General features: G+C 37.4%; 1 protein-coding gene across 2 annotated transcripts; it reads left to right on the top strand.

Moving 5' to 3' along the window:
* Nucleotides 1-127: 127 nt before the first annotated feature.
* LOC139948760 (tubulin monoglutamylase TTLL4-like) lies at nt 128-25,563 on the top strand. Of its 2 annotated transcripts, XM_071947074.1 has the most exons (18): nt 128-323; nt 1,947-2,901; nt 7,427-7,521; nt 7,890-8,135; nt 9,907-10,017; nt 11,162-11,238; nt 12,698-12,892; nt 13,534-13,745; nt 14,166-14,288; nt 15,028-15,126; nt 15,622-15,756; nt 16,494-16,628; nt 17,059-17,164; nt 18,068-18,278; nt 18,890-18,960; nt 19,961-19,996; nt 21,919-22,016; nt 22,370-25,563. In XM_071947074.1, exons 2-18 carry the CDS (start codon nt 2,186-2,188, stop codon nt 22,560-22,562), a joined length of 2,859 nt encoding a protein of 952 aa, XP_071803175.1. In that variant the 5' UTR covers nt 128-323; nt 1,947-2,185; the 3' UTR covers nt 22,563-25,563. The 2 variants fall into 2 exon arrangements, with proteins under 2 accessions (XP_071803175.1, XP_071803176.1); XM_071947075.1 differs by lacking the exon at nt 19,961-19,996.
* The last annotated feature ends 316 nt before the right edge of the window (nt 25,564-25,879 follow it).

Genomic DNA, 25,879 nt, shown 5'->3' with positions numbered 1-25,879 from the left:
CGCCCTCTATATTTTGAGACCGCTGGTTGCCAATTGGATCGTCCGTTTTGTGCTTTATGCCAACGAGTACCAGTGAGAGGAAAGCCGGGGCAAAAACAAATCACGTGACTGTGTTGCTAAGAAAAGATTTGACTGAGTGATAATTTCGGCATTCTTCTTTTCTTCAGACAGTCTGCTGTTCAAGTTTGGCAGTCCGGTGTTTTCTTCTGGCGAGCAGAGTCGAGTAAAGTCACGCAATTTCACAAAATGGCTGGACAAGACACCGGAACTTTTGCTTGGTACAAGTGCAACTCAAGGCTGACGTAAAATTGCACATGAATGAGGTTCGTATTTATGTTTAAAACTTTTAATAAATTAAATAAATAGCCCAATCCGCAATGACAAAGTTGAAGTGGACCTGTTACTGTGAATACCCGTTACTGTAGTTAATTATAAAACAAACTTATTGCCGACTTAACTATGCTAACTTTAAAACAGACGAAGTCAAAAACAAACTGCTGAACTTTACCCCCCATTTGAGTTATTGGTGCCATTTCTACTTCATCTAGCTTCTAGCTACTCCCAAGTAACTTTTTTTTGTTTGTAATTTAGTAAATAGCCTAAATCTCAAAAACAAAACAAGTTACAAGTTGCTTGAAAAAAGTCACCAAAATTGAATTTGCCATGACATGGGGGCCCATGCCATACAGGCTCAGCGCTTAGTGCTACCATGGAGGTTGCCATGACTCATGAGTGCCAGCCAGCCGGCAGCCAGCACTTTTGGGCCCAACAGACCGTTGGGCAGAGCCATTAAATAACTGGTTTTTTTTTCCCAATATTAATATTTCGGTAAGGCTACCTGTTTTTTGCAGCGAACAGAACAATAAGGAAGTTTAGTAAAAAGGCCAATTTACATATTTTAAAAATATTTTACTAGTTTAGGCCTAAGCTGGGGAAATAAAAAAGGACACAATAAATAATTAACTTTAATTTAAAGCAAGAATATTAACAATATTTTTTAAAAAGAAGAAAATAGTGTGTATGTAATTTATAAATAGTTCTGCTAAAAATAACCATTGGCATTACCCTCCATAAAAAAAATAATAAAAAATAGGCAGGTATGCAATTTTGCAATTAAACTTTATTTTAGAATTCATCTTGCGACGATCAAGCAAAATGTAGGTCAGTGTCATGAGAGATTTGGTAACAAAATTTATTTTCAATGATGTTTATTAGTTCACAGCATTTAAAATTAATCTCTTGAAAAAGATTATTGGAAAAGTCAGAATGTTTTATTGACAAAAACAAATTTAAACACAAAGAAGAGTGGTTTGGTAAAAAATACTAGCAGAAAAACATATTAGGACTACAAAATTAATAATTGTCTGAAACTGGTATAAGTTATGATAAAGCCATCCTTTTTTGAAGCCACATCCCACGAAAGCAGCATTTTTCATTTGTCCCCAAATATACAAAACATTTCTTATATTTTCTTTTAACATTCTTTTGACGAACGATTTTTACAGTCCCCACATTCGGTATAAAAAAAAATAGGGTTTAAACTTACCTGTAAAGTTAGTTTCTGGGATTTATAAAACATTTTCTACTGAAACGGTAGATTTTTATTAAAATAAGCATCAGGAGCAAACATAGAATTCCTTTGATATATTGTCTGTAATCAATTAAATTTTAGATATCTGGAGAGTCTGGTGAGATAAACCAGATGGTTTAATAATTGCTTTAAAATTATAAAAACAGCCGACAAAAATATGCTGCTGAAACACATTGAGATTCTGTTAAAAATCGGCATCATAAAAGATGGCATGTACATCATCAGTGAAGCAGGGAAATCCCTTTGATCTAAGCTGTGCATTCTGTCATATATAATTTGCAAAGCCATTAATGTTCACCTTGATGTATGGAACTCATTGATAAGTATTTTGCTTAATTTCCTTTTACCCCTGCAGGCTCATCTGCGCCTCGCATCACCTGTTCCATGCATGACTGGGAATGTCTGTCATTTCATCACCCTTCTCGCTACAACCAATCCTATGAATTCAGCTGCAATGACGTTAAGCTGACGGCTGACGCCCGGAACATTTTTCCTGCATCATCGGACGGTCATTCGTAGAGGAAGCACTCATCAAGAAGAGCTGACTAGATGATGTCCTAACCCTAAGTGAAGGAAGATTTTAGAGGTGTTACCATGGCAACACCAAATCAAATCAAAGAGATCAAAGCGACGTTGCAGCGCGGTTTGGAGAATCTCGCTCTAACGGGTAACTTCAAGCAATTGCCGTTACGGGAGCAGAAGAGTCGTCCGCTGCTTCGTACCAAACTAGGAGAAGGTCCTCGGGTGTGGAACGATCTGGACAACAACAATATGATTAGTTTTGGTGGTGTCGATCAAAACGGTTACAGTAGAACTAGTGACGAATTCAATAAGATACGCAACGACTTCAATAATGTTCACATCAGATCGCCGCAGCGAACAAAAACCAGTGACAGCACGGTGGTACGGGCAAAAAGTGAATTGGGGGCAAGAGGTGCAAGTGTCAGTACCAAGGAACATTTAAACTCATTAAGAACTAAACCTCCTATTCCGAATCGATCCCTTATACGACCAATCAGCGGTAGAAAGCCTTTAAATGAACCCAGGAGTCGGCAGCCGGTTTCTGGAAATCGCAAACAATCCAAGACAAACTTAAAACCCAAACCCCCAGAGGTTCCATTGAAAGGTTCAACGAAGCCTCCACAACGACAGCGAAGTAGAGACTCATCCAGTGAGGAAGGAAGTGCAAAGAGGTTAGGTGCAGATGGGAGTTCAAGGGTCAGACGGAGGTCAAGGGTGTCGTCGTCAGAAGAGGGAGAAGAATGGAGTGATGTTGAAGATGAAGATGAGGATGAAGATCCTTTGGGAAGGTAAGATAGTTATTGCAGTTCTTAGACATCTTTTAACCTTTTGAACTTATCCTGTTAAAAGCATTTTTGTTAGGACCTCGTTCGTTTTTGTTGGTCTTCGATGTTATTTTGCTTTTAAAAAATCTTGTCAAGCAGGGCAATTTTGCTGGCATATTGGAGGCAAACTGCACTTCACACACAAAAGGAACACTAAGCCAGCACAAGAGACATTCTTCTGTAATGCACTATGCCCAGGAAAATATAGAAGGAATTTGTATGAATTTTCTTATTGGAGATTGCGTGGAAGGAGTTGCCGTTAACCAGTTGCCTGTAAATTGGCCTTGTCTGACATGGGCTGTAAAGGTTGCGGGAACAATTTTTGTTAGAATACTGACGTCAAAGGTATCAGTGATTTTCAAATTAAAATTCATTGAAAGAAATGCATGACAGGCTGCACCATAACTTGATGTAGTTTGAAATATATTGTGTTAAAACACAACATTTTTATTTTATTTTAAGAAGTTACATTATAGAAAGTGTTTTTGTCTGTGATAATTTATTACAAGGTGAAAGCTCACACTCATACTTTGTAGTCAATCTAGCTTTGTACAGTGTGTACATAAAATGAACTCAATATAAAGTACACTGTCCCGAGGTGCAAAAGCTGTCACATCACTACTGTCCAGTTAAAATTCACTTTCCCTCAAGTAGAGTAGGACGCGTCCTCCTTTATATCTCTTTACACTCACAACACTTCAGCTTTGATTAATTATTTGATGTCGATCGCATCGCTCCAGTTCCACGCTGCGCTAGTTTTTCAATTACACGTAGATGTAAATATTTGAAACCGGTCAAACGGAATGATGGGGGGATACATAGAAGAAGAGAGCAAATCCGACAGAAGTTGACTGAGTCAACAACTCCAGACTAGCAGCTGGTGTTTTTAAGTGTTGTACTTCTCAACCTTTTAATCAATATTTTAATTGAAATTAGTATTTTATGATTGGCTCCAAGTTGTCTGACCACCATTTAAAACGTTAAATTTCTTTTTGATTATTTATTTTATAATTCAACTGGTCTCCTATTGGTCCCAGCCGATACATTTTGATAATTTGATTTTTTTCAAAATCCAGACTTACAGGGAAGGTACATGTTTGGTAATTACTCAAAACAAATATTAACTTAAAAACTGACTTGGTAACGAGCATTGGAGAGCTGTTGATAGTATAAAACATTGTGAGAAACGGCTCCCTTTGAAGTAGCATAGATTTTGAGAAAGAGGTAATTTTTCATTAAAATAATAAAAGACTTGTAGCTAGAAGTCTTTTATTCCTATCTGAAAACACACAAATTCGTCCAACAAGGGTGTTTTTTTCCTCTCATAATTTTCTCGCAATTTCGATGACCAATTTAGCTCAAATGTTCACAGGCTTGTTATTTTATGCTTATAAATGTTGGGGTACACCAAGTGAGAAGACTGGTCTTTGACAATTACCAAACGTGTACCTTCCCTTTAAAATTCTAGACTTCACTTTAATATAAATGTTATCAATTATGGGTTGAACCAAACAAAATTGACCAGAGCAAGACTTGAGCCTGGGACCTTCTGATTAAAACAAGAAAAGGAGGCAAGTTCAAGTCCTACTCTAGTCATTCTTTTTGCTGTTCAACCCTAATTTATGTAGAAAAACTTACCCCTTCAGTTTCCCCTGTTTACTAATAATAACAATAATAATAAACGGCTTTTATATAGCGCCCTTAACCCCAAAGGGTCCCGAGGCGCTTCACAGAGGTTAAAAATATTAAGCAGATACAGACCAATATAAGGAAAAACCAATTAAAGAAAAAAACTGATTAAAAATGCTTAAGAAAATTACAAACGACCAAAGACATTTATTAAAAAGTTAGGCAAGTAAGAACAATGCTGGATGATTTAAGATAAACAGATTAAAAATGCTTAAGAAAATTAGTACTTGACATCTTATAACAAACTATTGTGAGAACAATTGAAATTATTTTAAACAAAATTGCTTGAATAAATATTCATAAGGCTTGTTTTTTCCCCCACAACTAATTTTTATTAATTTTGTTGAAGTGTCTATTGATTTGTACTTAAATGTAGATCCTAGACACACACATGTTTACGTATATATTGTAATCAAATTTAGTTTTCACAGTATTTATATGGACACAGTAGATAGCAGATGAATACCATGTGCCATTTTGTTTACAAAAGAGTGACCTCGTTCATGCTAGGCATTTCTGGCAGTCAAGTACTGCTCTTGTCATACATGTAGATGGAAAAGTTTGCATTTTGTGTCATTTCCACACAAAATTCAAGAGTTTAAAAGTAACAATTGAACTAGTTTTCATGTAGCGCCTTTCTTCATACAAACAAATTCAGACGATAAGTATGCAGTTTGCATTAAAAAAAAAGATTTTAAAAAGTTTCTTATTCTACCTCCATGATTAAACTGAATTACAAATCGTGCCTGCAGAAAGTTTTGGGCTCTATTTCACAAAGCATTCGACTCATTAATTGTTAAAAAGGTGAGTTATCAGTATTACCATAGTGATTTGTATTGTGACATCACACTTTACTTAGCAACTACGATTGATTAACAGTCAAGATCGATCTTAACTCTTTGTGAAATTGGCCGCAGGCTCTGTGGCTCCATAGTCCATACTAAACATTGTAATGCCATAGGTTTCATGGTCTATGATACATTTAGATTAAAAATACAGTAAATTCATAATGCTATTTAATATTCCCCTTTGAGTGAAAAATTCATCTCAATTTTGTATGAATGCTACGGTGCTTATCTGTAGACATAGGTGTCTGATTTATTAAGTTTGATATCAAATATCTACAGTACTGCATCCCTACTGTATTATTGATACACAGAGAGGCGTTGGGAGTTACTTTCAATTCCAAGACCTTTGGCAAGTCACTGGAGTGGAAGTAACATATGGTTAATGAATACCAGGGAGAGAAGAGGGGGAGTTAGGGAGATGTGCAGTGTCAATATTACAGGTGGTGATTTACAGCTGCCTGCCTCGATCCTCTTCTCTACCAAGCCTCTGGACCTTTTCTCCATATTCCTCTGCTACATGTGTATTTGAGAAACCCTCAAAGTTACCAAACCACACCTGTATTTGTTTGGAATGAACACCATTGAAGCTTAATTAATTATTGATTTTCCCGTTATTCACAAAGGCTTGTTTACTAGCTAGATAAGTTATTGATTTATTGAATTTTGTATTCACTCTACTGTCAGTGTAAAAAATAATATCCATTATATTTTTAAATGTGAAAATATTGTCAGCTTTTTCAAATTTTTGACTGAAATGGTCTTATAAACATGCAGTGTTAGCCAGAGGGGTGTCTGGGTGTCTTTTGGACACCCTAAGTTTGGACACCCTGTTTAACATGTGGACACCCTGTTTTATCTGTCATTTACATTGTAAATTGTACATGTAAGTGAACAATTTGGACAGGTCCAGTTTTTCAGTTTCCAGCAAATTTTGACATCCTATTAAAAATTACCATTCCTAAATGCTTTACCAACTTCTGGCTAAAACCTTGCAATAAAATGTGTGTAATTATGGTGTGAACTTTCTTAACTTTTCTGTTAGTTGCATCGTGGGTCCCTACGAGTGGGTCCCTACGTTCATGGTGGGGCAGACCATAGCGTAAAGCAGACCATCTCCATAGTCAGACTGTTAAAGAATTTTGTAGCCCTTGGGTACAGCTAGTTTGAGTGGTAATCCACACTGTTTGTGGGGGCAGATATTCAACCAAACTGTCCCTATTTTGCATTCCTTTAGAATGTAAGTATTTTGTTTAAAGTAGGCAGGTACTGACCTAGTGGTTTCATTGTTCTGATGTTTGACAAACTTACTGCCTAGGATCTGGTTTAGAGTAGGATCATGGGGGACTGGTTGGATTAACTTAAGTAGTACAAGTAGCCATAGGGAATTGATCTAATGCAAGCTTACAAGAACATTGTCCCTACTGCAGACCGTTACTCGATTTCACAAAGATCTGAGATTGATCGTAGTAATAAAGGTGTATCACTTTTAAAACTCTCCCTGATTCTGCAGAAATATCCCTGAAATAAACCAATCTTTCCATGTTCTGATGAACAAATTTGAAAATGTCCTTAATTATGGACCTTTTTTGGGTGCAATTTTCATAATTTGTAAGATTGTCATGATTTTTAGATGCCTCATACACATCAGACAAGTTTGAGGAGGAGATTTACAAGTGATGGCAATTTTGCCATTGCCAAATATAAAAATTTGAAACTTACTCATTGATTTATTATTTGTTTTACACTTACTTTACACTGATGTGTATGAAGCACTGTATACTCGGCAGTTTCCCACGTTCTGCGACAACCCCCCCCCCACCCCAAAAAAAAAAAGCAAAATTATTTCTCTGGTTGAATACAAACCCACGACCAGAGCCAGAGCTTACCAACGAGCTACATGTAGTCATATGTGTTAGCAGCATTGTTAATTTGAAATGTTCGTCTTATTACAGTGAGCGGATGCCAGGAGACGGAGCATCGTTTGATGATTTTGAAGAGGACGATGGAATGGATGGTCTTGAAGATGGGGAACAAACTATTGATGATGGTAAACTTCTTTTAAAAAATCAAATATTTTCAGTAATGCAGCAAAACTTTGAGTAAGATTCATTTGCTAAAGAGTGTCATCATTTGGTTTTCGTCAACGTCATGCTTATTTAAAGTCAAAATCATAAAGGAAGGTACAATAAAAGTCAAAAGTTTCTCAGATTACAATTTTGGGGCATAAACACTGACATCTTTTTACATACCCACTCTTCTTTGAAGTGAAATGTTTCAAAAAATGCTTTATATATTAGAAAGTTGCTGTAGGCTTCTAACCAAAAGTTTTTATTGCCATTAATTTAAGAGTGATTACCAAACGTATGCCTTTCCTGTTAAAAAGCTGAGGTGAAATATTCAATTTTTCTTCCCCAGATGAATCCGATAGTTTCTCCATCGCCAGCAATGATTCCCGTTACCAGATAACTAGTCTCCCCTCATCCTCATCAGTCACTAGTAAGACGCAGCGTGATGGAGACAGGGTTAGTCTCTCCTCAAGGCCTGGTTCTCGTATGTTCCAATACCTGACCACAGGCGCTGACGACGCTCTACCTGCCCTCAGTACAAGTTTATTTAGTAATGTGCCACCAACGATCAACTTTGTGGGTGTTGAAGAGAAAGGTAAGGACTGTTGGCTAGTCTAAGGGTTGACAATAAGAAATCTAGGGTGCGTTTCCGCGGCTGTAACCGATAACTGTTTCTGTCAATGACCAGTGATCAAACAATGGGAAGTTAAAATGAAACAGTTATTTTATTACGACTGCAAAAAACGCACCCCTACACAAAGATAAAATTTTCAACTGAACCCGAATAAGTCTTGAAGTAAATTTTCAAGTTGTTTTTCTCACACAGCTATACATCCATGTAGAACTTTCTAAAGAGTTAATCTTTGTGAAGCTAGGCTTGATCCGTTTGTTGGATTTATGCCTGAGGGCATTCATATAGGGTAGGGACACAATTTAACCACTCAAAATTCAATAAAGATGTTAAGAAGGGATCCTATTGGGATTAAAGATTGCCAAATGTGAATTTTGAATCAAAAGGTTTTAGGGAATTTAAAGTTATCTGTTAATCCTTCTACAGTGTACCTGTCACGGTTTTGTACAGGCTGAACAGAGTTGATACTTTGTGTGTTTTTTGCTCAATTCTATGCATGATACTCTTTCTGCCTTATTCTGATAATGTTTGACTTCTATCCCTTCAGAAAATCATTCAGATTATTATTGTTTTTAATAAGCCTAGACAAAAACCCATCAAAACCTTCCATACTGTAGAAGAGTCCTTGTACTCAATTAAAAAAAAAAAAATCAGCAGTCATTTGTTATCTGATTGAAAAGTGTAAAAAATAATTTATTATGTGTAATGCCAAGTATGAATAAATTATGCTTTTTATTATAAATGTTAAAGCACCAAATAGAGCCCCAATATCATTACTATGACTTCTCTTTGCTTAGCAAATAACCTTCAAAATTAGAATATGTGCCCTGGTTGTTTCCAGGGCTTCTTTGTGTGTTTACCATGTGCTTGACTTTATCACATGATTATTGTACACACTGTAAATGTACATGAGTGTACCCTATCCACACACTACACATCAATCATGTTGATTGATAACGTTGTAGATTAACGTGTCAGATGTGAGGACACATTGTTTCTTCAGACTTTAGGTCAGTTGGGTTGCCATGGTTGCAGGTTATTTTGGTCTAAAAAAGAGAATGGATTTTCTTTTTAAAGATCGCTTTTCAATTCTGTGGCAAAGTTATCTGATAGTGTTCGGTCGTTTGATTTGATTACCGTTAAATATTTCTAGGACATTTATTTTGATTTTCAGTTATTGAGATTTTTTCTAGATATTTGTAAAATATTTAAATGTGCGAATGATGGAGAATATTGAGGAGTTTATGAAGAAATATCAGGGTTTTGGGAGGGTTAAATTCACAACATAAAAATGTATAAAAACACCCAATAATCTGTTTAATATTTGATCACTGTCATTTTTAAAAAGGGTAAAGTTGAAAATCTGAAAAATGTTGTTTCCCTCGGACAGTTTCTTCAGTTCAATTCAAAACCTTTAGAAAGAACTTAATATAGGTCATACAAATTAGCAAAAACAAACAGCATTTTGTATGTAAAATCTTAAAAAGTAAGGGTTTGAATCAAAAACAAATTGACTGGAGTGGGACTTGAACCAATGACCTCTGAATTAACTTACTGGCGCTCTACCAACTGAGGTTGTCAGCCCTATGTTTTGGTGGTCTAGTTCAAACCCAAAATATTCCTAAGATTTACCCAATCAGTTTCCCTTGTGGTTTAATACTTGACATTTGATCTTAAAAAGTAAGTTGTGAAAGGGTTTTGACAAGGATTCCTTTGTTTCCATTTTTCTGTCTAGCCGTCCAGTTTCCATGGGAAATTCGTAAGCTACTGAAGTGGAGAATGAGTCCGATCACACCAAATGTGATCAAGAATTGCATTGCTAGGTCAGGATTCAGAGCAACTCGAAGTAAGTAGCAAGGATGTGATTTCTTTGTTTTTAACCGGAAATCCCCTTTTTTTAACACCACCCCCCAAAACAATTCCTTAAAAACATGAGATAAAACCATATAGAATGCCCCTGACTGCAGGGCAGGCTTCGTCCTCCGATGTTACATCTTAGTGATACAAATTTATGAGAAATGTTACATTTTGTTATCGGAATTACCGCCTAAACAAGTGGTTAGATATGTCCCATTTCTTTAAAATACTGATTTTATTTACTCAAGAAAGGCAGCTATCAAAAGCATGAAAAGCAGGCTGACTGTTTCAAAGACTTATTCTTATAATATTCTAATCATTCAAAATCGTCTTTCATGTTACTTAAAGGATGTCTTAAAGGCAGTGGACACTGTTGGTAATTACTCAAAATAATTATTAGCATACAAACTTACTTGGTAATAAGTAATGGAGAGCTGTTGAAGGTGTAAAACATTGTGAGAAACGGCTCCTTCTGATGTAACATAGTTTTTGAGAAAGAAGTAATTTTCCACAAATTTGATATTGAGACCTCAGAATTAGATTTTGAGGTCTGGAAATCAAGCATCTGAAAGCACACAACTTCGTGTGACAGGGGTGTTTTTTGTTCTTTCATTATTACCTCGCAACTTCAACGACCAATTTAGCTCAAATTTTCACAGGTTTGAGTTATTTTATGCATATGTTGAGATACACCAAGTAAGAAGACTGGTCTTTGACAATTACCAATAGTGTCCAGTGTCTTTAAATAGATGTATGATAAGCACTGTATACTGAGTGCTTTTCTAGTCAGGAAACTAATTCCCTCTCAAACCAATGGCCTTCTAGATCTTAGGCTAGATGCCTTAAGTGCAAGGACTCGGAGTGCATGATATTCTTCCTACTCTGGGCTGAGTTTTAATTTTGTTATTTGCCCTTGGAAAATCAGACAAATTGTAATTTAATAGCCTGGACACAGCCTGCACCATGTGTACATGTAGGCCAGCCCTTGCACTCGAAGAAATATTCCTACTCTTTTTAAAGACCAAATATCATGGCTAGTAACCTAGTTCTTATTATATGTCGGCGTATGGCAATTCTTTGTCCCTGATTCATTTATTGAATTTGTTTAATTGAATCTTTGTTTCTGTTCACAGAAGCCAACGAATGGATGGGCTATTGGGGAAAGCATATGAAGGCAGCTGCATTCAAAGTTGTCAAAGACTACCAGAAGGTGAGCTTGATGTAATTGCTTTTTAGAGAAAAGCCTTGTATATATGCAGGGATGAGATTTTTCAGACTTTCATCTTAATTCAGATTTTTTTTATGAATGCCTGGTGAAGAAACTAAGAGAGGTTTGTGGTAACACCATGTGAATATCTCTCTTGAGTAGTATTGGTTCTGAAATGAGCAGGTGGTTGACAACTCACTGTTCGATCAGTATGCTCTGATCGTCTTGAACAGGTGAAGAAAAGCGGACGTTATTTTTTCCTCATGTAAGAAATCCTGCCCTTTGGTCTACTTCTTTAATGCTGAGGATACTGTTCTCAAAAGCTCCTTGGAATCTATAACTCCAGGGATTTTCAAAGGGTGTGAATGCTTTAATTCCAACATACCTAAGAATTTGTATCTTGGCAGTTTCACACTTTTTTTTGTTAGCAATGACTCTCACCCCTGTGTACATGGTCCCAGGGTCATAGAGCTGCTAAGCACAAAACTTTTCTTAGCATGAAATTTCTAATTTGTATCTTGGCAGTTTCAAACTTTTTTGTTAGCAATGACTCTCACCCCTGTGTACATGGGCCCAGGGTCATAGAGCTGCTAAGCACAAAAATTTGCTTAGCATGAAATTTCTTCCTTGATAAAAACAGGATTACCAACCAAATTTCCACGTGATTTTGAGGATAAGCAAACAGCAGCTGAATGCCAGTAACAAGCAATACGCAACAAATGGGAATTTGGTTGGTAATTTTGTTTTTATCAAGGTAGAAATTTCATGCTAAGCAAATTTTTGTGATTAGAAGCTCTATGAAATTGGGCCATGGTATATGTCGTGCAGATCCCTCGTCTGCAACCAATCGAGTCAGGAAATAGAGTCCCTGCTACTATCAATGTTTTGTGAAGATAAGGATCTAAAATACAAATACAGTAATCAGAAAAAGCTGTTTTGTTTTTTCCCCTTTTCTCTCTCAAACCAATTCGTCATGATTACAGGTGTGTGCAGGAGGGGGAGGGGGTAGTTTGCATAAAAAATCCATTTGTCAAATATTCATGTAGGAAGTTAAAAAGAGACTGTTGGTTTGGAAAGAATCAAAATGGTGTCATCAACTGATTTAAACCTCTGTTTTTTGTTTAGATTTACAGATACTGTATGTTGTTAATTAGATCATAAATAAAGTAAAAACCAAAGAGATATGAATTTTTTGTTTGCGTTATTATTGATCATAACCGTGGCCCAGTGGGACTACTTTGGTTACTTTCACAACGTGTTGTGAACATGACTGGATTTGATGATGCAATGTTGGAATTGGTCTCATACTTCAAAGAAGCAGTTCCACAATACCTTGCAGGAAAATACTGAATGTTGATGTGCCTCGAGCGTCACTGAATGACAGATATGAGCACTATTATATAAAAATCCACTATTAATGTTTTTCAAAACCAAATCGAAATGATTTCTGATGTGTCTATAGGTGAACCATCTCCCAGGCTCCTTCCAGATTGGTCGTAAGGATCGTCTGTGGCGTAACCTCTACAAGATGCAGGTCCACTTTGGCAAACGAGACTTCAACTTCTTCCCTCAGACCTACGTCTTGCCCTTTGACCTCAAGCTGTTGAAACGAGCTTGGGAAGATGGAGGGACCAAACAGAAGTGGATCCTCAAGCCAGTAAGTTATTGGTCGAATAGTTTTAATGTATTGTTTTTACATACATTTGGAGCCTGCTGCATCTTGCTGGTTAATAGCAGGTCTCGAATTTGAGGGGGAAAACCACAAGACTGCCGCAGCTGATTTCACAAAACGCTAGGCTTTATCATATCTCGTGTTAGGTCGTGTAACCCGTCCTAACTTAGGATGGGTACAATGCGTTCTAACAACTTCGGATACGGAACTTAACTCGTCCTAAGTCCTAAGATTAATCTTGGATTAGGAAGAGTTTGGTGAAATCGCAAGCAGGACTTGTAAATCAGAATATTTACTAGACAGGGATTTTTTTTTTACAAGACCAGAATAAAAAAGAGAAGAGACTAGAATCAAATTGAGAACACGGTTTTATCATCGGTTTCAATTTAACAAACACAAAGAGAAGGTTGATCTTTTTTGTTCTATGGATTGAAAGATATTGGTGAGACTCAAACTCAACATTGGTACATCATTTTGAGACAAAAATGTTGAATGTAAACAAAAAAACAAGACCACTGGTCTTGTCCTGTCTTGAGCTTACTGGCCTGACACAATTCGGCTTTTGGGCGCAATAGAATGTTCCTAATAATCTTGATCATAATTTATTTTCTTTTTTTCTTTCGTAGCCTGCCTCGGCCAGAGGAATTGGTATCCGTGTAATCCACAAGTGGAACCAGATCCCAAGACGGAAGCCAGTCATCGTCCAACGCTACCTAGCCAAACCGTTCCTGATCAACGGCAGCAAGTTTGATCTACGCATTTATGTCTACGTCAAATCCTACGATCCACTCAGAATATACATCTTCCAAGATGGACTGGCAAGATTTGCCACCATGAAGTAAGTTATTGAGACGTGGCTTTAAGAAGGTTCTTAAAAAAGCAGTGCTTTCTCAAAAATTGTGTCTACTATTTCCACCGATTCGTACATTTTTACTCCCACCCATTCTAAGAAATGCATCCTTATGGAGCCTTCTTTTGTTCTTTCCTTTGCCCCTGCGCTTTGCTCCTGCGTTTCCCTTAGACTTTGCACACAAAATTCCTTTTGGAGCACCCAGGTCTTTAGTAATTCCATGTGGATACTTTTTGTTTTCCTTTTTTCCCTTTTTTTTCCCCTTGGTGTCATCTAAAATGAGCCCAAAATGAGGAACAGGATAGTGTGTAACGAATGCTCCATGTTGTGCAAGGGTCATTAGGGCGATGTTCTGCTATGGCAGCTTGATTCATCTGACTGTTGTTTCATGTTTCCTTATTTGTTTAGATACAATGCGTCCATGAAGAGCCTGTCCAACAAGTTCATGCACCTGACTAACTACAGCATCAATAAGAAGAATGCAGACTTCACACCAAACACTGACTTCACTGCTTGCGAGGGTCACAAATGGTATTATTATTGATTGATTTATTTCACAAATAAAAGCTTCACCTTAAAGATGCTATGTCAGATTTTTGGCCCCAAACATTAAAAAATACATTTTTTTTGAGTGAATGGTATTTCAAAGAGTATCACCAGCTATAATGAAAAAAAGTTTAAGTTTTACTTTTAATGGTCAAGAACCATGACAAAAATCTTAAACGTTTCTTATAAAACACATAATAATTGGTCATGTGATATATTTTCAGGATCCCAACGAAAACTTATTTTGAGCACTTTATTTCACTGCTACTAATAATTGGCGGACTTTTTCGAGCAATGGCTCAAATGAAAGCTGGTAATTTTCTCGACCCCCATCAAAATACCTATTGAATTCTAAATCAAAATTTTTGTGTCAAATCGGCCAAAAATCTGACATAGCATCTTTAAGGAGGCTGAATTGAGTTTGATTGTTACAACCATGATTTTTATGACCCATGATGTTTCTATTTTGGTTAACTCTGTATAACGTTTTCACCAACTATTTTCGAAGCTCGACTGTCTCTCTCTCTGAGCTACTTTTGTGGTCTGGTTGTTCAGAAATCTTGTCTTGAATGAGGATAGCATTTTTTGTTCTTTTCCCGAGTTACTTTTTAATCGGATCATTAATCATGACACACTCCAGTGATTTAAAATTGAACACCACATGGTAATTCAACCTCTAAGCTGATTATGTTTAAGACGTATGATTTCTTGCTCTTGTCTTAAGGGGTCTGAAGGCATTGTGGGGTTACTTGAAACCCATGGGGATTGACACCAACGCTATATGGGAAAACATCAAGGAGGTCGTTGTGAAGACTATCATTAGGTATGTATTCATCTTATTGCTTCATCTCAGAGTTGTCTGTACATGAAGAGGTCTGTATCTCCACCTAGACAGAAATCTTGGATGTGTATCTTTGGACTCCAAAGCCCTTATTACGATACATGGGCCAATTTCAGAGCAGCTTAAGTCCAAAAATAGCTCTTCACAACAAACTTATGCTTACCAGAATAAGGTTACCAGCAAACTACTATGTACAATTTGTGACTGGTATCTTGCTCATTTCTGCTGAGCAAAAACATATTAAGCAATTTTATTTGCTTAAGCAGCTCTATGTAATTAGTCCCTGGGCTCGATTTCACGAAACTCTAAGATATCAGTGTCAATATCACCATAGTGATGATTTGTACTGTGACATCACACTTTGCTTAGCAGTTAACATTAATACACTAAGAGATGTATTGCGCTTGATGTCATTAACTACCATGTTTGATTTCAAACTATATAAGAACTTGTTTAAAAAAAAATGTTTTATTGCAGCGTGGATTCTACTGTGAACAGTATGGTGAAGCTGAACGTTAAGAGTCGTTACTGCGTTCATGAGTTGTTTGGTTTTGACGTCATGCTGGATGAGAATCTCAAGCCATGGATCCTTGAAGTTAACATCTCACCAAGGTAAGATGAAGAGAAGGAAAGTAAGAAGATGATGTTGGGTGTGGATCAGGAGTTATTATAAGGAAAATGTGTTTTGAAACTTTAGTTTTTATGTCTTCTAACATCTTCAGGAAAGGTCTCTTGGTGTGTAGTAAAATTTTCTGAAGTTTATGGAAAGGTTTGCGGTAACACCATGTAATGACTATCTCTAATGAGTTGGGGTGGTTCTCAAAAGAACCGTTGGTTTCAACTTGACGTTTTGATAAGTATGCTCTGATCGTCTTCTGGAGAAAGCTGGACTCTGATACTACATGCTGTGTCCAGCTTTCTCCAGAGACGATCAGAGCCTACTTATCAAAATGTCGAGTTGAAACCAACGGTTCTTTTTAGAACCACCCCAACTCATTAGAGATAGTCATTACATGGTGTTACCGCGAACCTTTCCATATCGTATTTCCACCATGCAAAGTTTTAAATCCTACTTTCTGAAGTTTGAGAATGTTAAAACTTTTATCTATATTGATGTACAGGCCTTAAAACCCACAACACCCACAGCAATTGCCGCGGTGCCCAGTGCTTTGAATGTGGTGCCCTTTGCAAAGTTCCAATAGAAATTTACATTTTCCTCATAGAAGCGCTCCTTACCATACAGAAATTGCTTTGCCTCATCAAGAGTGAAGTTCAAGACCTTGATTTAGATAAATTATCCACAATTGATGAAATACTGATCACTGATTATTCTGGTTTTTCGTTTTCAGTCTTCATTCCAACTCTCCATTAGACGTCAGTATCAAGGGGGAGATGATCAAAGACCTTCTGAACATCTCTGGGTTCAACATTCCTGATAAGAAAGACGTCTACCCGATACTGGCATCTTCAAGTTCATCTTCAAAGTAAGTGAAATACTCTCTTGCAAGAAATGATCCCCTAAAATAGCACTGACGTTACGCACAAATTTCTTGTTTAAAATAGCACAGAATGTACATGCTAGAACTAAGATGCACCGAGGTACATTGTTTTTGTGCGATTTTGTTTTAATGAAATCTAGATACAACCTGTCTGCACTGGCACGACAAAATAAAAACTAGTTTCATCATAGACTCGTCGCTTATCAGTAAGGGTAATAATCAAAAGGATATTCCCTTATCAGGGTTTGCCCTTAACTTTTTCAAGGACCAGCCAGCAGAACTATTCAGCTTGTCATTTCACTTTGTTTAGAAAAGTTTTTCGTAAGTTTGAATTGCAGATATTTTTGTTGAGATGTATATTTAATTAGGAGGAAGACAACATAGCTAAGTAGCATCTTTGTTTCTATCTTTTGAGGACTCGTGGTAGTGACATCTTCATGGATAAGAGACTTTTCCAGACGCAGCTTTCTCAAGATGAGAGAGCTAAACACGCCTTCTACACACAGAAACACATCGATGAGGTCAGATATTATTTAAGATTGTTTAGATACACTGTGCAAGTCTCATGCATATTCGAACATGTTTGAATACCTGCAAAACTTGCACGGCCTAAAAGAAGTTCTGTTAATAAAATGAAAACAAACTCTTTAAAGGAACACGTTGCCTTGGATCGGACGAGTTGGTCAAAACAAAAGCGTTTGTAACCGTTTTTTATAAAATGCATATGGTTGGAAAGATGTTTTAAAAGTAGAATACAATGATCCGCACAAGTTTGCCTTAAAATTGCGTGGTTTTCCTTCTACTGTGCAAACTAACAAAGTCGGCCATTTATGGGAGTCAAAATTTTGACCCCCATAAATGGCCGACGTGTTAGTCGACGAGGTAAAAGGAAAACCACGCATTTTCGAGGCATGTTTGTGTGAATCATTGTATTCTACTTTTACAACATCTTTCTACCCATATGCATTTTATAAAAAACGGTTACAAACGCTTTTCAAAGACCAACTCGACCGATCCAAGGCAACGTGTTCCTTTAAAAGCAAAGTATAGCATTGATTTTTGGAACTGTTCAATGGTTTTAATCTGATATAAATGTAGAGGTACACAATAAAACTAACATCTGAAAATTTCATTTAAAAAAAAATCATCTAAAATCCGGAGCAAATATATTTATGCAGGAAAAGTAATCCGTAATAAGAATACACAATCTTAGAAGCATTACGCGCTTCAGATTTAAATTTTTGGGCATTAAATCTGTTAACATCTTTGAAGTGAAATGTTTTTCGAAATGCTTTATACATGTACTATCAAATGCTGCTGTAGGCTCCTTACCAACCTTTTTTTTGGCCATTATTTTAAAGCGTGATTACCAAACTTATACCTTCCCTTTAATTGTAGATTGTTATGTCTTTTTGTCTTTATAGCAATGTCGGATGGCCATCTTAGACACCTTGACCCCTGATGACCTCCGTGTCCTCGTTGAGGCTGAAGATGAGTACAGTCGATGCGGAGGCTTCGAGAGAGTCTTCCCCGCCCCCTCGGCACAAAAGTTCTTGAGATTCTTTGAGACTTCTCGGTACTACAACATACTTCTCAATGAGTGGGTCAAGAAATATGAGAGGCAGCATGCAAAAGGTAGGAGGAATCAAACTCTTCTTTAAGATGGGTCCCTTACCAATTGTTTGAATCGAGACGTTCTTTACAGGCATGCATTATGGTTCAGCTCCTGAGCTGATGTCCTCCAAAAGCTGTGCCATTTTCATTGGAGAAATACAGTAAAAGTCTTGCTGTGCTTGGCATGCCTTTAGGAGGCAAAAGGAGGCAGGTCATTGGACGATAGCTGCTCTTGATGTGAAGAAAATTGAGCGTTGTCAGCAGCGTTGCACATTATTCAATGGTTTTTTTGTGATAGCGTCAAGTGAATTGGGTCAGTACTAGGTGTCCAACCTGCAGAACAATAGACAAAACAAAAGTTAAACTTTTTTAGTTTGAGTGTTTAAAAATCTTAGGTTACCAGCCAGAATACCAGACAATTATCTTTGCTGCAACCAGTATCCCGGTGATTTCTGACTTACCCTAGAAATTTGCCAAGCTGAATTTACTGCCCAGTTTCCTGAAAGTCTCTCAGGCAAGAATTAGATAGGTTGTACGCTAACACTTGGAATTCAGGAAAGAGACTGTTCGTTTTGCATTTTAAAGTGGTGATATTGTGAATAATTCTTATTAACTTTGTCAATTTATTTCAGGCCTATCCCTACTGGAGGATTATTGTAGTGAAGGAGTCCACTTGGCCAACAGCAAAGACAACTCACATGTGGTAAGTCTAAATTCTGAAATAAGATTCGGTCTGGTGATGGTAATTATCATTCAGTAAAACCCATTTACTTATTATAGCTTAATACTGGTGTGTTCAGGGCCCATCAATATAAGCACAAAAATCTGCTTAGCACAGATAAGTTCTTGCTTGGCAGAAACAGGTTACTACACTGTAGCTAAAATGTCATGTAATGTACGTTACTTTTCTTGTGATTGGAACCCCCCTCCCCCATTAAGTTTGTGTGCCTGACAGCGCTGGATGAAATTGGTTTCAAGTTGTACCAATTCCAAGACTTTTTTTGTCAACAAGTTTCAGGTATCACCTCTTTGTTCTTGTTGCAAATTTACTATGGTGAAAACCAATTATCATTTATTAAATTCAAGTAGACGTGAATGCAATGGTGAACCAAGTTAAAGGAACACGTTGCCGTGGATCGGACGAGTTGGTCAAAACAAAAGCGTTTGTAACCGTTTTTCATAAAATGCATATGGTTGGAAAGATGTTTTAAAAGTAGAATACAATGATCCACACACAAGTTTGCCTCGAAATTGTGTGGTTTTCCTTCTACTGTGCGAACTAACATGGTCGGCCATTTATGGGAGTCAAAATTTAGACCCCCATAAATGGCCGACGTGTTAGTCGACGAGGTAAAAGGAAAACCACGCAATTTCGAGGCATGTTTGTGTGGATCATTGTATTCTACTTTTACAACATCTTTCTACCCATATGCATTTTATAAAAAACGGTTACAAACGCTTTTCAAAGACCAACTCGACCGATCCAAGGCAACGTGTTCCTTTAAGAAATGCCGTTTAGAAACAAAAAGAAGACTTTGCAGCTATTTCATTACCCTAGCTTGATAAAAAACAAATATGATGTGGTCAACTTTCCTTTGCAATGTTGTTCCCCAACAAGGTTACTTCATACGGAAAATAGAATAATTATAAAAGTGAAAAGTACTAATCACTATTTTTGATTATAACACGCATCCTCCATACAGCAATGGAGCCCTCTATTCTCACCCAGATTCAAACCAGTAAGTATTAACACAATAAAAGGCAATGCACAATACTCCATACAAGCTTTTGTCAAAGTGTTTGGAATGTACTAGCACCATCATCATCAGCAGTGCTTTGTTTTGAAGTGGTCAGTAAGGACAACGTTTTGGTGTAATGCGCGTCGTGGCCGAGTGGTCTAGTTCACTGGATCCAAGTTCTGGTGTTTTCAGCTGCAGAGTGTGTGTTTAAATCCCAGTCATGACATTTGTGTCCTTGAGTGAGGCACTTAACCATAATTGCTTTGTTAAAAGTTGGGAAGGCAGTGCATTCTGCTCGACCAGCCTGGCTTCTAGTGGATGATACCCATGCCTACATCCTTACGTACTGTGAAGGGGGTAACCATGTTTCAGCCACAGGAGTAGGTGGCTCCTAGTGGATGATACTCATGCCTACATCCTTACGTACTGTGAAGGGGGGTAACCCTGTTCAGCCCCAGGAGTAGGTGGCTCCTAGTGGATGATACCCTTGCCTACATCCTTAAGGACAGTGAAGGGGGGTAACCCTGTTCAGCCCCAGGAGTAGGTGGCTCCTAGTGGATGATACCCTTGCCTACATCCTTACAGACAGTGAAGGGGGTAACCCTGTTTCAGCCCCAGGAGTAGGTGGCTCCTAGTGGATGATACCCTTGCCTACATCCTTAAGGACAGTGAAGGGGGGTAACCCTGTTCAGCCCCAGGAGTAGGTGGCACCTAGTGGATGATACCCTTGCCTACATCCTTACAGACTGTGAAGGGGGGTAACCCTGTTTCAGCCCCAGGAGTAGGTGGCTCCTAGTGGATGATACCCATGCCTACATCCTTACAGACTGTGAAGGGGGTAACCCTGTTTCAGCCCCAGGAGCAGGTGGCAACGTGCCCCTGTTGGCAGTTGATTTGGGTGGACAGCCTAAATCAGTTAGCGCATGTGATGTTTGCTGAACTAGGTCACCCACTCATAAAGGTCAATAGAAGTTTGCTCGTTGCCCCATTCTGTCTGCTGCCCATGCATGGCTTTAATATTGTTTATTTCATCATTATATTGCCTCTACGATGGCAGGACTGCATCTTTGTGCTTTTTTATTTGGGGGTTGAACAAAGAAAACTTGACTAGGGCAGGATTTGACCCAATACATCCGGATTACATGCCCGTGCTCTACCAACTGAGCTATCTAATCTAGGCCTATTTTGGTGGTCTCCCTATTTTGTCACAATCTTTGTACGAGGTTGCCAGTCAGAATTCATGCAACCTTTATATAAAAAAAATTCAGCAGTGTACCCACCAGGGATCGCACCCAAGTTTTGTGATACAACCTAGGAAGTGGCAGCCATAGGATTTTTATGACCTCATATTTTACATTATGACAAGAGTTTGTTGTTTGACCATCTCATCTCATTTTGTGTGATTTTCATTTCACCTTCATTCACTCGTTTTGTTTCAAATCACCTGAGAGTGAAATAGTTGGAGAGTCTGTCACATCTCACAATGTTTCCACAAAGAGGAAAATTTGTCTAATTTTTTTGTTAAAGAAAAAATAATCTCCATAGTCCATTTAACGTTATCACACATATCAAGAAAAAAGTCAATGCCATTAAACGTTTTGATTTGCAGCTTTTTGAATAAAGTTTTTATAATTGCAGGCCTTTATCTTCGATCTTGAAGAGGCACATCAATTTTCCTCTGGCATGTCTGGTAATGGGGGCTCTTCAATAAGGAAAATGTAAATTTGAATTGGAACCTGTCACAGGACACCGAAGCAAAAGCACAGGGCATCACAGCAATTGCTATTGGTGCTGTGGGTTATTTTGGGTCGAGTGATTGCATTACATCATTGCAGTGAAAGGAGATGATGCAACGATGATGTCACTGTGTCAACATTTAACATCTTTTTCTAAAATCACTAATTCTTGTCATTTTGTTGCAGTGGTCACCGATCTCCAATGTTATCCAGGCACGGGACCCACGTACATCAAGTGCTCCAGTGACCAGTGCTCCCTCACCAACAACAGGGATTAAAAAGAGGTGAGACTGATGACACAATGGGCTGGAAATGTCAAAGAAGTTAACATGTTCTAAGATATTATTATGATTTGTCAAATTTCATGAATATTGTTTGTTCTTGAAACACAATCTAGGAAAGCAATCTTAGATGATGTTGACAAAAAATTTGTTTTATGTCATGGGTGTTATCTTTATGAAAGTTGAAATTATTTTCTCAAACAGTTCCTATATCTCACATAATAAGATAGTGTTAGCATTTTTTAACTCTCATGAAATACTGTTTGTTATTCGAACACAATCTTGGAATTGTTGACAAACATTTTGTGTACATCCCAGGATTTAACAACCTGATTTTTGAAATTGTTTTCAAACAGCTCCTCGGCGAACAATCTTCCTAAGATCCGCCGTCGGCCACCAGCCAAGGCCAGAGCTGTATCCTCCACAGGGAGTAACGTCTCAATATCAAGCACAGCCAGTAAATCATCTGCTCATTCCCAGCCCCACCCACCTAGGGGTCTCTACGCACCCCAGCGCAGGACCGTCACCGATATGACCACGCCCAGTTGATGGGGACCACGCCTACCCCCGCTCAAGATGTTCTATGACCGTTATGTGATGCATGTCCCCTCGTTGAGAATGACTTATCGTCATATGTTGATGAAAGCTAAAGAATCCCGCGAGTTGGCAGCGACCAAGCAAGTTTCGGAAAGAAGACGTGCTTTTAAGGGAGAAGTGGGTAGCGTGAAGTCATCCAAACCTTAAAAAATGGAACTCCCAGATCTGTGTCACAAGGAAACAAATGTTTAGAGAAGGATTTTTGCCATAGGGAGCTCATACAGTCACCAATTCATAAGAAGATTCAGTAATTAGTATGTTAACTATCATATAAGACAAATTTACAAATGAGCCATCAGCCATGTGTGTGAGTCAAGGACATTTCAAAAGACTTTTTGTGAAAAAAAATGACCAATCAAACCAAAAAGAAAGCACAAGTCCAGCCACCACATGGCAAATATTTGTCTTGTTTTGTTACTTTTGTTACTGATTACCAAGCAAATCTGCATTTCTTTCATAGCAGAATTAAATTTTCCCTCAAACTAAAAAATTAAAATATTGGAACTGAAAGTCTATGTTGAGGTTACAGGATACCAGATCAAGAATGAGCTTAATGTTTAATGTAAGAATGGTCAGAGACCCTTGTAGGGATGTAGGCGGTAGAATGATCTATTGAACTTGTTTGCTGTGAAAAACCCAACAGGTTTTTTGGCTTATTTGGTGTTAAAGCTCTTTTGCCTCTGGTTAATATTCTTCCTCGCAAGCGAGAAACTTTTTAAATTTTTTTAACAGATAATTATCGTCGCAATATACGGCTGGTATCCAGCATCAATATTCTGAGTTGAAAAAAAAAAACTTTCTCATATCATTGTTATCCAGTAAGGTTATAGAAGTAGGACCAACAGTGGGGGAAATTGTTGGCATAGTAAGAGTATTTGGAAACAGGCAGACAAAGTAAAACTTGTTATTTTGAGCAAATCTCTCTGCCTAAACCAAGGTGTCCTCATACCCCCATGTGAACACTTCTTGCTTGCATCATATTGTTTCTTAGTTCCTGGTCAATTTGTCTTGGTGACCTGTTAGGGCCTTGTCACACACGAGGCATCTTTTGAAGACAACATGGAGGCAACCAACTGCAGTGCATGCTACAGCACGCAAGTAATTTGTCAAACAATGTCTTACGACTCACAAGAAAATAATGAGAACATTCAAATCTGAATGTCTTTCTATAATTTGAGATTACCTGGAACTGGTAAATTACCTTGTGTGACATGGCCCATTGGGAGAATTTTGCATCTTTAAAATTCTTACAAACTGATTGTGGAGGTTTGAATGGTTTATAATTTAAATAACATTCTTTCTCATTGGTTATAACTGTTTTCTTTTCTCTCAGTTGCAATTGCTATTTTTATTTATATTATGCACATTTCTTGTTATTGAACAGTGTGCCTGTGTCAGATGCACTACGCAACCTTTTGTGAATTGTATTTTCATAAAATATCTATACAAAAAGCCTATGCAGTTATTATGTGTGTGAATGGTGGAGTCGTAAGGCTTCATCAGCGCTTATACGTGTACATTTTTTCATGAAACTTTCTTAAATTGATGTGCCTTGAATTTTAAAAGATATTCTTTAATTTGTGGCCTTGTTTGGATAATAAATTTTAACAGTTCACCGTAAATCACTAAGCTTGCCTTGAATACCAGTCCAAACTAAACATCAAAATAATAGACTTCTTTGCAAATACGTGGTACACTGCCTAGCTAGCGATCAAACGTTGTCATTGTACCAAACCATCATTCTACGACCAACGTGCTCCCAGTATTTGCGAAGTTCTCTATGAAGTTTGAAAACTATATTTTTGAAATGGTATGCCAAAGGTTATAATATTGTGCCTTAAAGGTACACGTTGCCTTGGACCGGACGAGTTGGTCTTTGAAAAGCATTTGTAACCGTTTGTTATAACATGCATATGGTTGGAAAGATGTTTTAAAAGTAGAATACAAAGATCCACACAAATTTCCCAAGAAACTGCATGGTTTTCCTTTTGCTTTGCAAACTAAAACGGTCGGCCATTTATGGGAGTCAAAAGTTTAACTCCCATACATGGCCGACCGTGTTAGTCGACAAGGTTCAAGGCAACGTGTCCCTTTAAAAAGAAATACACAGTTTACAGGACTGTGATGTCATATCATCATACCAGAGTTGTCTTCCATTTTAATTACACTCTTATTTGTCAGATTGTTACCCTGTTTGATTATTTATAAACATTTATCACTTTTGTTGTAATAGATAATAGTTTCACATCAGGGATAAAGAATATAATTTGTTGTACTCTTACATCGATGTATATTAAAGGCAGTGGACACTTGATAATTGTCAAAGTCTAGCCTTCACAGTTGGTGTATCTCAACATATGCATAAAATAATAAACCTGTGAAAATTAGAGCTCAATCGGTCGTCAAAGTTGCGAGATATTGAAAGAAAAAACACCCTTGTCACACGAAGTTGTGTGCTTTCTGATGCTTGATTTCGAGACCTCAAATTCTAAACTTGAGGTCTTGAAATCAAATTCGTGGAAAATTACTTTTTTCTCAAAAACTATGTCACTTAAGAGGGAGCTGTTTCTCACAATGTTTTATACTATCAACCTCTCCCCGTTACTCGTAATCAAGAAAGGTTTTATGACGATAGTTATTTTGAGTAATTACCAATAGTGTCCATTGCCTTTAGGCACTTTATATTAGTTCTGTGGTGGTAATGTTATACATGTATTTTCATTTATGTTTCTTGCCTTCAAAACATTTTGTACAAAACATTGTAATATAAATATCAGTATGTGATTTACAGTCCAACAATGTGCTTTAGACATGACTTTACTATCAGCTTAAGTTACTTGAAGTCGTTGGATGAATTAAGATGAGTAAACACCTTATTGTTTACATCTTTTGTTATTTGTGTTTACATCATGTAACACTTGGTATGCTACAGTCTTGAAGACGTGTCAGATCTTTCCAATTTATTCTACATTGATAAAACAAAGACAGTTGTCACGCTTTCAAGCATCATTTGAATAAGCCTTTTTGAACTCACTGAACAAACTCTTTGGCTGTGAAAATGACTTTATACACCTAAGCGTTTGTTAAACAACAAAAAATAGGTTTTTTTCTTCTTATCAGTCTGATGATGGTGTTAAAGCCCTAAACTTATTTCTTGTTCTTTGTGCGATATTCTGTTTTCTAATTGACACTACTTTCAGCACCCTTTTAATTACTGTTATGTTTTGACAGAGTTAATATTTTGTTGAGTACTGTTAAGTTTTTACTTA

Source organism: Asterias amurensis, chromosome 16 (assembly GCF_032118995.1).
Source record: "Asterias amurensis chromosome 16, ASM3211899v1".
Lineage (NCBI taxonomy): Eukaryota > Metazoa > Echinodermata > Asteroidea > Forcipulatida > Asteriidae > Asterias > Asterias amurensis.
Note: the sequence above shows the minus strand (reverse complement) of the source record. Positions and strands in the feature narration are given on the sequence as shown.